Below are 15,089 nucleotides of genomic sequence, written 5' to 3' on the forward strand. Positions count from 1 at the left end.
GGAAAAAACACATATTGTTAATTGTGAATACATAGTAAGGAAATTTAAATAATTATAAACTCTCAATCTATGTAAACTAAAATGTAAATAAAACAATTATAGTATTGTTTGTATCTCTCTAATATAATTTGCAATATAACATATATATTTTTGTCTTAATTCATTATGATTGTATATTATATATTATAAAATTAAGGTATATTTAATATGCACAAATGTGTTCCACCACTGCTTTCTTTGGAATGAAATGAGACGACTTTATAATATCATGTTGTACATTTGATATTGCATTACACTTAATTGGCATGGTAACCGAGGATATTTTATTATTCTACTTTTAAATTGGCTGCCATTGGCGTGATCACTCCATGCCAGACTACTCAAATAAATGTAATTAAGTCTACAACAAATGATAAAAAACACAACACCTAACATTCCTGTAGTTATAAATATGTAGTTCATTATAAGGTGATCATTTTGAGAAAAAGGCAGAAAACAAAAGTAGGCTGGACATTGCTTTATTTTATTGATTGATCATTTTACTTTGGGTAACAACACTGTCCCAAAAGAACCGGGAGGGATCAAATTTATTTACACACGTTATAACTGACATCCTCACTACACTCATAAAGAGCCATCAATGCAGTACACAGTACACATGCTACCTCAATTTTCTTATTTCTTTTTGGGCCATAGCTTAAATCATCATGACTCCATAACTTTGATTGGTTGGCGCAATATAACGCCAGTGAGTATTTGAATGGACTAATATGGATGTCAGCTCATTGGACAGGTGTCTTTTTAGGACTTCTTGAAGACCTGCTTGGAGACGACTCCTCCGGCTCTGAGCTCCTACGAACAAGAACAAAAAAAGATGATGCGCGGTGAAAGGTAATGACCACCAAAAGTTATTTTGCCTAATGAGCCTCGTGAGGATAAAACAGATGAAAAAAAGTGCGTTCTCACCAGATGAAGCTCGTCCCCGTCCACCCAGTGAGTCCAGCCTCTTCCTTCGATCTCGCCTTTCTGCACGCAAACCAGTTTATCTCCTTCCCAGCTGATGGTGGTCTGAGTTTATCAACCAAAAAAAAAGGGGACACGTTATTCATTCCACTCACACATCGGCAAAACGGACGCTTCCCGAACGCTGGGCGTTCCGATAATATCGGCCAATAAAGGACGAGGGTGACCTTTACGCTCAGGTTTGAAATAAGCTTGGAGCTTATCAGTAATCGGGAAAGCAAAAAAAAAAAAAAAAAAGGACTGTTTTGCTCCCAAAAAGAACAAAGGCTTCCTTTCAGGCTCATAATCGGATTCAACATGCGCTCATTATTCCTATTAATAAGTCTTTACTTATTACATCATTGGCACGTGAATGCTTGTGGCGGTAATGCAAACCAGATTTTTTGGGTAATTAGCCGGAAATGTTTTTTTTTGTATGCTAAATTAGAACATTAGTCACATTATTATTATTATTATTACATATTTGCAAATGAGTAGTTAGCTGGCATTGAGTCCCATTTTTAAGTGAATTGGTGATTGATTAATTGCGTATTTGTTAGATTTGGAATAAATATCTTGAGATGAAATGTCAATTCGTTGCGGTGGCTAGGTGAACAACTAGTGACTACATTTGTCCCATTCAATCGTTAATTTGCGCTCCATTGCAACGGTATGAATAGAAAGGTAGGAATTTTCTTGACTATTCTGCCAAAGAAACACAAGCCCGGCGATGGAGGTCAAAACCCTCACCATGCACTTCCTGTCGTCCACGCCCGACAGATCCTCCTCAAACTCCTTCCCCACATAGAAATCCATGTTGTAGTTCTTGAAGGTACTGAGCGTCTTGATGACGACGTGATCTCCATCCTGGACGATGTCCTTGTCGGGCTTCAGCAAGGTGGCGATCTTCCGGATGGCCACGTTGACATCTGTGCGAAAAGTCACCAGGGGTCATTTGAAAAGGTCACGTCGGAGATGAAAATAAAGAAGCAGAGCACGGCCTCGGATCTCCCGTACTCACCGAGAGCCTTGAGGTACTCCTCAAAGTTGTCGTTGGAAATCATTTTCCAGTAGCCGTTCAGATCCACGGGCATTTTGGACGTTGGCGAGGAGGTCGATTACGGACGGAAACTTGGGCTCCAGTGCCAATCTGCCCGCTGCAATCTCCCATTTGAACCCAACTGGAGTCCTAATCCGATTACATGCCCCTTTTCTTTTCTTTTTTTTTTCCTTCCCAAAAAGTTGTTGGCCCAGAAGCACCTCCCCTTTCCCAGCTCACGCTACGATCACGCAACACGTTAAGACTCGGCGAGATTTACCCTGAGCTGGAACACGTAATGGTGGAAGGCGCCACTTCACATACAATGCACCCGTGTGTGCGCTTTATTTTGGAGGGTGCATTGTTGTAACAATGGGGAATGATTAGGATTTAAAACAAAATCCTTTAGGACCACCTATATAATATTGAGACAGCATATTTAAAACAGGGGTTGTCTTAACTCGGGCCTGCAACCCAATTTTTATTGCCCCATCGCAACGTCATTGAATTGGGCCCGCACAAGAAGCTTAATTCGCCCTACACTAGTTACTTAACAGTATGTGAGTTATGTGGCAAAAAAATGTAAACTACATTTTAAATAAATATAATCATATATAGTTTGGAAGAACTTCCATTGATGGTTATAGGACACCAAGTCCATTTCAAGGTGATATTCAGCGATAGGCATCCAATCCGATTGGACTCTCAGTCCAATCTATTTGAAGAGAAAGGACGACAAATGGACGAGACGTTCACTGTCGTACATGGCAGCCACTGAGTTAATTGGGAAAATGCAAAAAAAAAAACACCAGGCAGATCACACAGTTCCAAAAATACTGGATTTTAATGATAAAGTGGGAAGATCAAAGAGATACATAAAAAAGTCGATGAAACGGCAGTCAAGATTTTCTCAGCGAAACGCCTTCAAGTCCAACATGAAAAGTAGCGTTGAAGTAGAAATCTCCGCCGGCGCCATCCAACAGAGCGTCAGCTCATCTTTGACCCCAACGGAAGAAGCGTCCATCTGTAACACTTCAAGAGCAGCTATTTCCAGCTGGCGCTTCCAAGCTCCGCCTTCTTCTGGGCTCCTCGCACACAAGGGTAATCGATCACATTATACTGCCAGTTCCCCTCCGAAACAGCAGTTGGCGCTACTTTTCACTATAAAAAGGCCTCTATGACGAGATGTCATCACGTGATTTGAGGCAGTCTTGATCCTTTAAAACAAAAAGACATCTTTTTTTCTTCCCTCTTTTGAAAGATAGCTTTCCTTTGCAAAACACATTTTCCTCCCTCTTTTGAACAACACGTTTCATGAGCAAAACCAACTTACCTCTTTTTTTTGGCACGATTCCACCTCCAAACACGATGACCCGGAAGCGGCAGTCAGTCGTCCAGACTCTCGGGGGGACGTTGCGTTTTGTGGGCGAGCGGGGCGAGAGGCTTGCCTTGGTTTCCCCTCTCGCTGTCCTCGGTGTAGAGGTCGTGCCGCTTGACGTATTCTATCACCGAGTCCGGGACCAGGTATTTGACGCTATATCCCCGTCTCAGGGCCCGCCGGACCTCCGTGGCGCTGATCTCGTTCCTCACCCACTCTGTCACCTGGAAGAGAGGTTCCCAAATGTTTCCGACAAAAAAATACTCGATCAATTGGATCGTTTTGAAATGCGTTGTCAAATGACATTGCACTACCACTTTTGCCCACTGGCATCGCTAAAACTCCCGAAAATTCAAATGTATTTGGTGTTGCTTGAAGCCTTTGGCCGGCCTTCGCTTGGGGCGTCGCTCACCTGGAAGATGTTGTCGCGGTGACGCCAAAGGGCGTCCGACTCGTGCACCAGGCGCTCGGGTTGCAGCGCCCCGCGACTGACGCACACCAGGCCGAAGCGGCCCACCACCTCCTCGATGTGCTCGTCGCACCACAGGCCCGGAATCTTAAAGGCGGACAGGAAATCGGCCCCGCAGAGCAGTTTCAGCTGAGGGGGCATGCCTTATTTGGGGAAAAACAAAATACAAATTATTTTGAATCGGTTACAGAATGTGAGACCTAGCTTTTGCCAGTGCAAAAAGTCTCCCACGCTCGTATCTCAAGGTTCCACAAAATATAAGTTTTCATAAAGAGCAAGCCTTTCCTCAACTCTGGTATTTCACAATCCACAATACTAGTGTCCTACGTGTGCAATCAGTGGATCGGCGTCAGGTGCTTCTCTTGCCCAACCCCCGTTGCTTCAAGTTTGTCAGCTCAGAAGATGCCGGCCGGATTTCTGGAACCAAAAGCTCCCCCCTCCTCCCCCACAGTGGCCCAACCCCTGTCGATTCAACTGTGTCACCTATGTATGTGCCAGATTGCAAAGTATGTGCCTGGTATAAACTGTCAAGAGCCTATTCAACACTTACTTTGGACCTATTGAAAAAAATGGGCCATCAAAGTGCAGACTTTTGACCATTTTGACTCATTTAAGAGCATCTTTGTTGAATTAAATTTCACCTATTTCGCTATAGGAAGTTGTGTATGATGACAATAAAGACTTTTAATTTGATATAAAGGCATAGCACATCCCATAAGACTAGGCGTTCATTTGAAACTATTCCACAAAATGTAGCTTTTCATAAAGGGCAAGCTTTCCACAATACTAAGTGTGCTGCGAGTGCAATTAGTGGATCGGCGTCAGGTGCTTCTGGTAGCCCAACCCCCGTTGCTTCAAGTTTGTCCGTCAGCTCAGTCGCTGGTCGATGTGTTGAGCAAAAATCTGCTCCCTCCCCACCCACAGTGGCCCAACCCCCGTCCATTCAACTTTGTCACCTATGTATGTGCCGGACTGCAAAGTATGTGCCTGGTATAAACTGTCAGGAGCCGGTCCAAGACTTATTTTGGACCTATTGAAAACGTTGGCCATCAAAGCACAGACTTTTGACCCATTTAAGAGCATCTTGATGAATGATATTTCATGACAATAAAAGCTTTTGATTTGATATAAAGGCATAGCATCCCATAAAACTAGGCTTTCATTTCAAAACAATTCCACAAAATTTAGGTTTTCATAAAGAGCAAGCTTCCCACAACTCTGGTATGTCACAATCCACAATACTAAGTGTGCTGCAAGTGCAATCAGTGGATCGGCATCAGGTGCTTCTCTTTCCCAACCCCCGTTGCTTCAAGTTTGTCAGCCCGGAAGATGCCGGCCGGATTTCTGGAACCAAAAGCTCCCCCCTCCTCACCCACAGTGGCCCAACCCCCGTTATTTCAACCTTGTTACCTATGTTTGAACCAATGGCTTGCAAAAAAAAAAAATCTGCCTGCTATAAACTGTCAAGAGGCAATTCAAAACTTTTTCTTTTGACCTATTTCAAACATGAGCCATCAAAGTGCAAACTTTTGCCCATTTTGACTCATTTAAGAGCACCTTTTTTGAATTATATTTCACTTATTTCGCTATAGGAAGTTGTGTATGATGACAACAAATGCTTTTAATTTGATGTAAAGGCATGGCATCCCATAAGACTAGGCTTTCATTTGAAACTATTCCACAAAATGTAGCTTCTCATAAGGAGCAAAGTTTTCCTCAATACTAAGTGTGCTGCGAGTGCAATCAGTGGATCGGCATCAGGTGCTTCTCTTGCCCAACCCCCGTTGCTTCAAGTTTGTCAGCTCAGAAGATGCCGTCCGGATTTCTCAAACCAAAAGCTCCCCCCTCCTTCCCCACAGTGACCCAACCCCCGTTATTTCATCCCCGTTACCTATGTTTGAACCAATGGCTTGCAAGACAAAAATCTGCCTGATATAAAGTGTCAAGAGCCAATTCAAAACTTTTTCTTTTGACCTATTTCAAACGTGGGCCATCAAAGTGCAAACTTTTGCCCATTTTGACTCATTTAAGAGCACCTTTGTTGAATGATATTTCACCCATTTCGCTATAGGAAGTTGTGTATGATGACAATAAAGGCTTTTGATTCGATATGAAGGCATAGCATCCCTTAAGACTAGGCTTTCATTTGAAACTATTGCACAAAATGTAGCTTTTCATAAAGAGAAAAGTTTTCCTCAATACTAAGTGTGCTGCGAGTGCAATCAGTGGATCGGCGTCAGGTGCTTCCTTGCCCAACCCCCGTTGCTTCAACTCTGTGTTCATTTCAATGTGTGTATGTTATATTACGATTCACCGGTGCCAAAAAAGACTCCCCCGCTCGCCCCAGCCCGCCCCCTTTATGTCCCTCTACCCTACGCGAAATCCGTCTATTATATATAATATTAAACCACTAGTTATGTGTTACTTTGTTAATAGATTAGAAGAATTAAAACATTCTTTCCAATCCAATATCATAGAAAATATCTCATCTGCTGTCAACTGATTCATTTAAACTGGAGAAAAAAAGAAAACTGGCTGCAAAAAAAGCAACATTTGAAAAATACATACAATAGATACAGTAGATGTTGCGCAAGCATGCAAAAGCGCCGCGTGTCTAATAGGCTGAAAGCGGCATAGGGCTTTCGCTTTTCACGTGTTGCGACGTATTGCAAATCCTTCGCGCTGACGCTAAGCTCGTAAAAAAGCAAAATTAGCAAAAGAGAAGATTTATTTGGTGGAGTGCTGGGCGCTTTTGTGCTTTCAAAAGCGGCCTTTTCTTGTCAATTGGAGCTTGACACTCACCCAATATTATTATTTTTTAGCTCATTCAAAGTTCCACAGTAAATGAAACTTTAGATTTCATTTTAAAATAATAAAAATAAAATGAAAACATACTTGAGCTAGTGATAAATACTTACTTTGGGAGGAAGTACTACTTCTGCTCCGTTCATACTCCTTTAAAATTCGCCCGTGGTGATACCTGTAAAGAAAAAAAAACAATTAAGCCAACTCATTTTAAACTCAACTACATCAAGTCACTGACTGCCATTGATGGCGCTAGACGTCCAATCCATTTAAACTGGGAATGGCAGCGAATGGACGGGCTAAAGATGTCATGTATAAAATAAATTCTTTGCTACAATGCAACATTACACTTGATTTAAAATCCCTCTGAATTGATCTTTCCGGGTGTTTTTAATGGAAATGAACAATCGGTGGATGCACTTCCATTTGCGTCCACTAGTAGGCTTGTACACTGAATTTAAGCAGGTTTGATGATACATAAAACATGTTTACTTTAGTGCTGAATGAGGTTTCATAAATAAATGTTCTTTTATGTCCTTTTTTTGCAAAGTAAAAAATAAACCAAAACGCCGATCAAATTGCCACATTTGAGAAAAAATTTGGACGTCCGCCACGGTCCGTGACGCCAAAAGACTTGAACAAAACAACAAGAAAAAGCAGTCCTAGTCTATTGGAAACGCAGAAGAAATCTTAATTAGACGGAAGTGAATACAAAAAAGCGCCACGATGAGAAAATCCACAGAATCGGGCTTCCGTTAAGCCGCTTAGCGCAATTCCATTCCAGTGTTAGTTGGCCTAAACAACGGGCCGCTTTGTGTCGCCCTCGGCGCCCACTTTGCACAAGGGGCGGAGCCACGCCGGGAAAGGGGATTTGTGGGCGGGACGAGGACAAAAAAACAAACATAGGCAGCTCAATCAAGGGTGCCGTTTTTCTTCTTCTCGAAAATGGCGGAATCTGGGTCAAGAGCCAACTTGCAATGTGCAAACTATGTTAGTAACGTTAGTAAAGTGGATTTATGATTATGATCGTTACTGTCGTCAGGCTGTCGCAAGCGATTAGTTTGGTAATGGACTCATTTTTATTTTGAGAGGAGTCGACTAATAGGTAATAATGAATATGGTGTTAAGTCTAATGTTGATTGGCATAATGGAAGCAAATCACATTTTTATATTGCTGCGGCAGATGTCAATTTGAGTTCATATAAAGATGATTTGTCTGTGTTTCAAATCAATAAATCCACTATCAACACGAGCTTTAAGTTTGAGACCCCACCCCTAACTCCGCCTACCACCGACAGCAAATGACGTCCAAATTGGGATGGCCCAAAACAGGACCCCTGACCGATTTTCTTACCTCATGGCGACTGCCGTTTCGGTCCAGTCTGGCTGCCGGCTCTCCCATTCGTCCACGTTGACCCAGTCGGAGGTCTGGAGCGCCAGTTTGGCCATGGCGATCCGGTGCTCGGCCGCCACCAGGCCCGGCTTGCCGTAGCCGTCGCTCACGGGGGACACGATCCCGCCCACCACGCGGTACTGGCCTAGAAGGAGGGAATGGGAATGGAAATTCAGTTTATGGAAATTCCGAAAGCACACATGCGATGGGGCAAAGAGAAATGACGGCCATTATTTTTCCTGGGCAAGAGGTCTGACCTGTGCTCTGCATGTGGTCTCTGGCCAACTCAAACAACCTCATATGCTGGTTGGTGATGGGATTGAAGGATCCGCAGGCTAACAAGACGAGTGGCACACGCTGCAGAGCAGCCATTTTGGTTCTTCTTGAAAAAGGCAAAAAGACCTGGAAATGAAGGCAATTTTTCATCACTCTCACTGGAACATTTGCTCTTAACTGTGTACCTTATTTCAGTTGTGTAAAATTCCTGGTACATTTGGGCCCTGGATTCATTCATTGCCATTGACAGTTATAGACGTCAAATACAATGACACTAACAAAACTCACATTGTTTCACTGACATTTGAATTATTGGAATTGAGTAAAAACAACAAGGTATTTATCAAGTTTTGGTTTACTACTAAATCTCAATACTTAGACACTGTTTACAAACCTACGCTATGATGTCTACGATATCATGTTTTTTTCTTGAGCTTAGTGACAACATTAGCACGTATATTTTGAGCAAAATCACTCATGGTGAACTTATCGTTAGGCGAAATGCGAACGGGAAAACGTACCTCGAATCTAAGATTTTCGTTCTAAGAGCGCTTTCGTGTTAGGTTTGTTGATAGATTCAAGAAGGACTGTCTGTCAGGAGCTAGCAAATACAAAACAGACACCTTCCAGGAGGCGTCCATTTTGTTTGTTGAGTTACTGAGAATGCGGATGTGACGTTATTATTGAATTAAAATGAGAAAAATGTAAACACGAACATAATAAAGCTAAAAATACATAAATAAAGACGATAAAATAACATAACACTTACATAATTTGCAGCTTTTTCAGTGTCATACAGTTTTACTGCGTAAATAGGAAAAGGGATACAGTTTATTGTTCCGACCAAGGAAAACAACTATTTCAGCGCGACACCTAGTGGAAACAAAATAACTACATGGAGCTATCCATGGTACCAATTTCCACATTTCTAAATGTAGCATGATATTATATACTTTTTGGTAACAAGAAACTGTTCCATTTGCATTTTTATCCATGCATTTGATGGAATAACTATTCAAACTGGTTCAGGTTAATCAGGAAAAGGAAGTGTTTTGTTCCCTCATGCCTACTTGTCATGGAAACAATAACTATGGAAAATGTGCAAAGAAGGTGACAGTGCACAACTAACTTTCTGTTTGCACATGTTGGTGTTGTTGTTGATATCCTCTAACCCACTCGAGGTCTTCCTCCACTGGCTCTAATCCTCAGAACACCCACACCCAGAGAAAAAAATACATTTTAGAACACATATGGCTGGAGGGAGCAAGCTGCAAGATTTCACATTATTGACAGGATAAACTGTGCTCTTTTGATTCCTTTCCGGTCATAAACGAATCGGACGTCGATCGCTGTTCATTCCAACTCATGTTAATTTATGAAGAAAACCATCAACATGATACAACAACAGCCAATGAGTAAATACAGATAAATCATTTTTGGGTGAAAGATTGGGTTTAAAAAATAGCAGTGAAAACAACTTTGCAGTATAAAATGAGACAAATAATCAAGAAAACCACAATCCAGAGTGCTCAATTGATCATTCATTTATTTTCTGAACCGCTTATCCTCACAAGGGTCGTGGGGGTGCTGGAGCCTATCCCAGCTAACTATGGGCACAAGGCGGTGGACACACCCTGAAAAGGTGGCCAGCCAATGGAAGGGCACAAAGAGATGAAGGACAACCAATTACAAGGCAAGTTAGAGTCTTCAAGCAGATAGCCTAGCATGCATGATTTTTGGGGAAGTGGGAGGAAATCGGAGCACCCAGGGAAAACCCACACAAGCCAGAGTAGAACATTTGGATATGCTCCTGAATACATTTCCAAGGCTTGGTTGCGTTTATGTGGCTTTATTTTGAAACGAGAAAAAAAGGAAACGTTATCTCAGAATTACCATTGGGAGCTCCCACTCTGAGATTGTCAGTGAACGCCTCTCCGATTGTCGGCGAACGGCTCTCGGTACCTCTCCCCTTCCACACCCAGATGGAAAGCGCGACGCCAGTGAGGAAACATCCCAGCTAGAGGACGTCACGCCGGCTATTCAACGAGGACAAACCGCAGAGACACCCGCGTTACCGACCCGAAGATTATGGCGAAAGTCGCCGTCTTTTTTTTGCTCTTTTGGCTCGTCTGTGGGACCCACCGCGTTCTCGCCGGAAAAGGTAGGAAAAGCTAAAACCTCATGTTGTTAAATGTAATTTCTACAACGCTTCTAAAAACTTTACACGTGATGACAACTTTTGCCACTTATGTTTTATATTATACTTTTTACTGCTGCTTATTTGTGTTACGAGTGTTTTTCACTCTCTTGAGAATTGCTCGTTTAATAGAGTGGACGCCACAATTACAGAAACAGGTGTTTGAAATTAGTGTTTACCGGAAACGAACTGCTTGACCGGAAAAGCAAATTCCTCCGAGACGAATTGATAATGCAAAATGATACACAAGATAAAAATGTACTTTTAGGCTATCATTGACGTTGATAGACGTCCAAGCCTTTTTTGACTCAGTCAAAATAGTTTGTTCGACTACCACAATCAACATATTGTGATAATCGTCCAAACATTTTTTTTCACTGCCATATATTTCTTTTACTTTGGAAGAAAATTGCAGTTTTTTTCTAAAGATGTCGTAAAACTGCTTTAAATGCTTTGCAAGTCACTAAAATGTATTTTTATTCCACTTTTACAATCACAAATCGATGTTTTTGAGTATTTACTAGCACGTGTAAAGTTTATTTTCCCATTTTGGAAGCTGAATCGTTTGGCTTACTGAAATTTGACCGTTATTATCCATCTCAATTTTGGCTGTAATGTGTACAGTATACATTTTTTTTTTTTATAAAAATGAGAGTTTGACTGTTTATACTGCATTGAGTGTATTGGAAAATGAAATTGACCCCATGAGAATAAATTTCTGGTGACTTTTAGTACTGCAAAAATATACAAATAACTGTCATACTTAAGAAATCCCCTCTGAAAATGCTCTTTACCCACTCCTAAATATGATTTTTGACGTTTGACAACCCTGTATTAGCCAACTAAATCTTGATTCTATTGTTTACTGAAGATACACTCACTACCAAATATGTTTTTGTTTTTTACATTTGGCAGCAAAATGAAATTGACCTTTTCCTGGCGACCTTTGGTACTGCAAAAGCAAACAAATAACTGTGATACTTTAGCAATCCCATCCAAAAATTCTTTCGACCCACTGCTAAATATTTTTTTTTTTGACATTTTGCATACTAAATCTTGCTTGTAATGTATCAAAAGAAAGCGAGAGCAAGTTTGTTCTGTTTTGAGAGCCGTCACGGTCAAGTTATTACGTCGAGTGGCGTCTTCTCTTGAAAGCTACCGTCGAACAACGTTCCTCTCGTCTTTTGCACCCGGAAATACGCCACGGGCGGCGGCATCGCGACCGCCGTCGTCGTGAAAGGCAGCGACATTGCGTTAATTGGGTCTCTGGAGTAAGATTGCGGGGCCGACTGGCTGTCTGCGTGCGCTAAGCCAAACACAATCATTATTTTCTTCTTTGTTTATAAAAGCCCTCAACGTGGCTGTTAGCCAGAGGGAGAAGTCGTTTTAGCTGCTTTTATTTTTTTAAGGAGAAGGAAGGGCCGTGCAAATTGTCAGTCTTTCATTCATTCGATTGGACATCTATTATTGCAGGCCCTGAAACGTGACCAATCTTTTTCTTCTTTCTGTCATTACATGAGCAATATTGTTTCATAATAAAATTCAAAATATTTCAATGCAAGATGGAAAGATAACATCCTATCAACTGAATGAGATTTCAAAACATCCCATGCAAAACAACCTTTTTTCGTTTGAAAACGATTTTAAACCTGATTTTGTTTAGTCAGTACAAATCCCATTGTGCTTTGCCAAATCCACGCCATGTCAAGGCCACCTCCCCCTTTATTCACCTGACGGCGAATCATCCGCATGGGCCATATTTCTCCAAAGCACTTTTCAAAACGGGTGTTATTTTCAAATCAAAAGAATTTGCCTGAGACGAGGCAGACATCAAGGCCGCTTCGTTCCGCACGCCTCCTTTGCAAACGCCCTCGGCTGCGTGTTTACGTCAAACAAAGGAGCGCCAAACGCCGCCACCGACCAATGCGGCAACGCCGAGAAAGAAGACCGAGAAGACGGGATTTCCATCTAGACTAGAGGGAGCTCCTCCGCCAGGCGACGGAAAGCACGTCAGATTTACGAGAGGCTTTCCGACACGGCCGGCGAGCCGCTCCGGCCCGACCGGAACGTAAATCCGGCCGGATCGGTCGGGGAGGCGTAACTCAGGCGCTTCTCTTTCTACGCCGTTTAGATGAGGCCCGCCGGGAGTAGCTCCACCCCCCTACCTTCTACCTTGATGCTCCTTTTCCGCTGTTTTTTGAAAAAAAAAAACCTCATCTTTGCACTGATTCGCCCTCCCCGATGTCTCGGATCATCTTTCTCACTTTGTTTTTCCCCCCCGTCTGTCTTCGTTTGACGGCGCAATCGCTCTTTGCCGATTTGCTCGGCTGAGCCCATGCCATCTGGGGGGAGGGGTTGTTGGGGGCTTGGGCGAATTGTCGCCGGCCCAAAAATCGTTTCGTCACCCGTGCCTTGCCGGACGACCTCGGGACTTTCACTCGCCGTTTTTGTCTTTTATTTTGGAAGGGTCACAGGGTCGAGTTGGTGCGATTTTCAACACGGTTACTATAAAAAAAAAATCAATATACTAATGAAAAACTTTAATATTTTAATAAGAAACTAATTAGAGTAAAATGATATTGTAAAAATATAGAAAAATACTTTACTATTTAGAATATGTAGATTTGAATTGATTTATATTCTGATTCAAATATGTATTTTAATTTAAAAAAAAAGATAAGGCTAAAAAAAGGATCACGCTATTTTAGCTAGCTAAAAAGTTAAGCTAAACTGTAAACTCTAAAATATCAAAGCGTAAATCCCTTCATCTCAAAACAAACGAAACAATCGCCTTGGCAACGAGTTCAATTAGCAAAAATAACCACTCGATTAGTCTTGGTCAATCGGAATGACTAGTTTTTAGCACTAGGGTGACTGCTGCTAGCTTATTATTTTTTGAAAATCATCAATTGCCTCATCTGTCGTCATGGCTTTTCTTTGTGGCAGATTTTCCCGGCTGTCTACTTTTTTCCTTTGTGATTGCATTCCAAGCTAAGTAAGCCTACTGTGTTTTTTGAAAGAAGTGGAAAAAAAGTCTTTTTTATTTTACCCTGAACCTGAACTGAGTCATCTCCTCTTCTTTTTTTTCCCCACGTCGTCTTACCCGCCTCACTCGTGAAGTCTGAGGCTTTGAAATGGCTTTATGCTTTCTCCTCATAGAAAGCACGAACAAGAGCATATTTGCTTTTCTGTGAATCCATGCTGCAAATGTTTTACAAGTGCCCCTCTTGTGTCCAGATTTCAGATAAGCCAGGTGAGCTTTTTAGAGCAAAAAATAAATCGCGCCAAGGTTGTCGTTTTGTCGACACGTGCTAGCTAGCGTCTTACAAAACCCTATTGCTTTCATATCCTAACGTTAGCTTCCTCCTTGCACGAATAGGAAATGTTTTTCCACTTTTGTTATTCATTTTAAAAATCCTGTATCCTCACAAGGTTTGCGGCGGTGCTGGAGCCCATCCCAGCTAACTACAGCCACCACCTGGGATCGAACCCACGACCCCGGAACCGCCAGGTCGATGCGCTACCCACTCGCCCGCCTCCATTTAAAGCTCTAAATCCAAGTTACAAAATAAGTTCTGGAACCAATATATTTGTAAGTAGAGGTACCTCCGAATCAGAGCAAATGTGACCATATTAGCACCCATAACATAACGCTTTGCATTTTTGCTAACTCGCCGTGGCGAGACTTGCTTTCGGCGCCACGCTAGATTTGCTCCCCGGTCCCATCCCGCGCAATTACACCCCCCCTGCGTGCCCCCTCGCATCCGTTAAGGAGCTCCTCAGCTCCCGTAATAAAGCCGCCGTCCTTCCCGGTAATGGGGATCAGCTGCGGGTGAAAGCGTGCCAAGATGGCTCCGCCGCAAAAAAGATCAGCGGCCGGAACCGCCGGCTAACGTATTTTGTTAACCTCTCTCGACCTTGATCTCGTTACGCTCGGACCGGCGGCGAGACCGACGGGAAATGCTGCGCCATATTTAAAGAGCGGCGCCGCTCGCCTCTCAAGAATTGCGTATTTATTTAGTCGACTCGGCGAGAAAAGTGGAAGGGAAATGGTGGAGGAAATTCAAGGTCTTTTGATTCATGCACAAGGGTGAATAAATATTTGTGATATGACATTTTAGCTGGAATATGCGCGTTGGAAATAAATTGTATGTATCGACCGGTAGGTTTATTTGGGGGATTTTGTGTGGTTGTACTTCAGGGAGTAAAGCAGATTTTTTGCAAAAACAATAATAATTTTTTTATCATATTTCATATGTATAATCAAAAAACATATATTTATTAAATAAATCAAACTAAAACACTTATTAAAAATATTTATAAAAAACTACAATCATGTATAATAATTTAATGTTTTTCCCCCTTTTTTAAATTAAAGATAATATTGATAAAGTCATAATAATATTTGCTGTCAACTCATCATCTGCCATTAAACAAACCTGAGTCTTTCCAAACCAGATTAATCTGGGTTGACTCTCAATCGATTAATTGCAATTTAGCATATCTTAGCCTAGCCTACCCTGGCTGTCC

At 42.0% G+C, this 15,089-nt stretch overlaps 3 protein-coding genes across 3 annotated transcripts in view; 1 reads left to right on the forward strand and 2 right to left on the reverse strand.

Moving 5' to 3' along the window:
• Window positions 1–502: 502 nt before the first annotated feature.
• On the reverse strand, window positions 503–2,192 carry rbp1.1 (retinol binding protein 1, cellular, tandem duplicate 1). Its single transcript, XM_077724818.1, has 4 exons — window positions 2,024–2,192; window positions 1,753–1,931; window positions 967–1,068; window positions 503–852 (listed from the first exon to the last, which is right to left on the reverse strand). Exons 1-4 carry the CDS (start codon window positions 2,094–2,096, stop codon window positions 802–804), a joined length of 405 nt encoding a protein of 134 aa, XP_077580944.1. The 5' UTR covers window positions 2,097–2,192; the 3' UTR covers window positions 503–801.
• Window positions 2,193–2,866: 674 nt separating this feature from the next.
• nmnat3 (nicotinamide nucleotide adenylyltransferase 3) lies at window positions 2,867–9,022 on the reverse strand. Its single transcript, XM_077724817.1, has 7 exons — window positions 8,884–9,022; window positions 8,344–8,488; window positions 8,048–8,231; window positions 6,807–6,868; window positions 3,832–4,031; window positions 3,375–3,643; window positions 2,867–3,258 (listed from the first exon to the last, which is right to left on the reverse strand). Exons 2-6 carry the CDS (start codon window positions 8,456–8,458, stop codon window positions 3,428–3,430), a joined length of 777 nt encoding a protein of 258 aa, XP_077580943.1. The 5' UTR covers window positions 8,459–8,488; window positions 8,884–9,022; the 3' UTR covers window positions 2,867–3,258; window positions 3,375–3,427.
• A 1,266-nt stretch (window positions 9,023–10,288) lies between these two features.
• The window catches only part of clstn2a (calsyntenin 2a), a 31,350-nt gene continuing 26,549 nt past the window's right edge, over window positions 10,289–15,089 (forward strand). The window contains exon 1 of the mRNA XM_077723777.1: window positions 10,289–10,523. Coding sequence (XP_077579903.1) covers window positions 10,451–10,523 — 73 coding nt within the window. The 5' untranslated portion in view covers window positions 10,289–10,450. The remainder of the gene's footprint in view (window positions 10,524–15,089) is intronic.

Source organism: Stigmatopora nigra, chromosome 9, assembly GCF_051989575.1.
Source record: "Stigmatopora nigra isolate UIUO_SnigA chromosome 9, RoL_Snig_1.1, whole genome shotgun sequence".
Classification (NCBI taxonomy): Eukaryota; Metazoa; Chordata; class Actinopteri; order Syngnathiformes; family Syngnathidae; genus Stigmatopora; species Stigmatopora nigra.

Bases quoted from the DNA above. Each gene is read 5' to 3' on its own strand.
- rbp1.1 (XM_077724818.1), bottom strand. From the start codon at position 2,096: ATGCCCGTGGATCTGAACGGCTACTGGAAAATGATTTCCAACGACAAC. The intron at 1,932-2,023 runs GTGAGTACGGGA...CTTTTCGCACAG, and splicing joins GGAGTACCTCAAGGCTCTCG to ATGTCAACGTGGCCATCCGG. The intron at 853-966 runs GTGAGAACGCAC...TCTTGTTCGTAG, and splicing joins ACGGGGACGAGCTTCATCTG to GAGCTCAGAGCCGGAGGAGT.
- nmnat3 (XM_077724817.1), bottom strand. From the start codon at position 8,458: ATGGCTGCTCTGCAGCGTGTGCCACTCGTCTTGTTAGCCTGCGGATCC. The intron at 8,232-8,343 runs GTCAGACCTCTT...CCCTCCTTCTAG, and splicing joins AGACCACATGCAGAGCACAG to GCCAGTACCGCGTGGTGGGC. The intron at 4,032-6,806 runs GTAAGTATTTAT...TCCCCAAATAAG, and splicing joins AAGTAGTACTTCCTCCCAAA to GCATGCCCCCTCAGCTGAAA.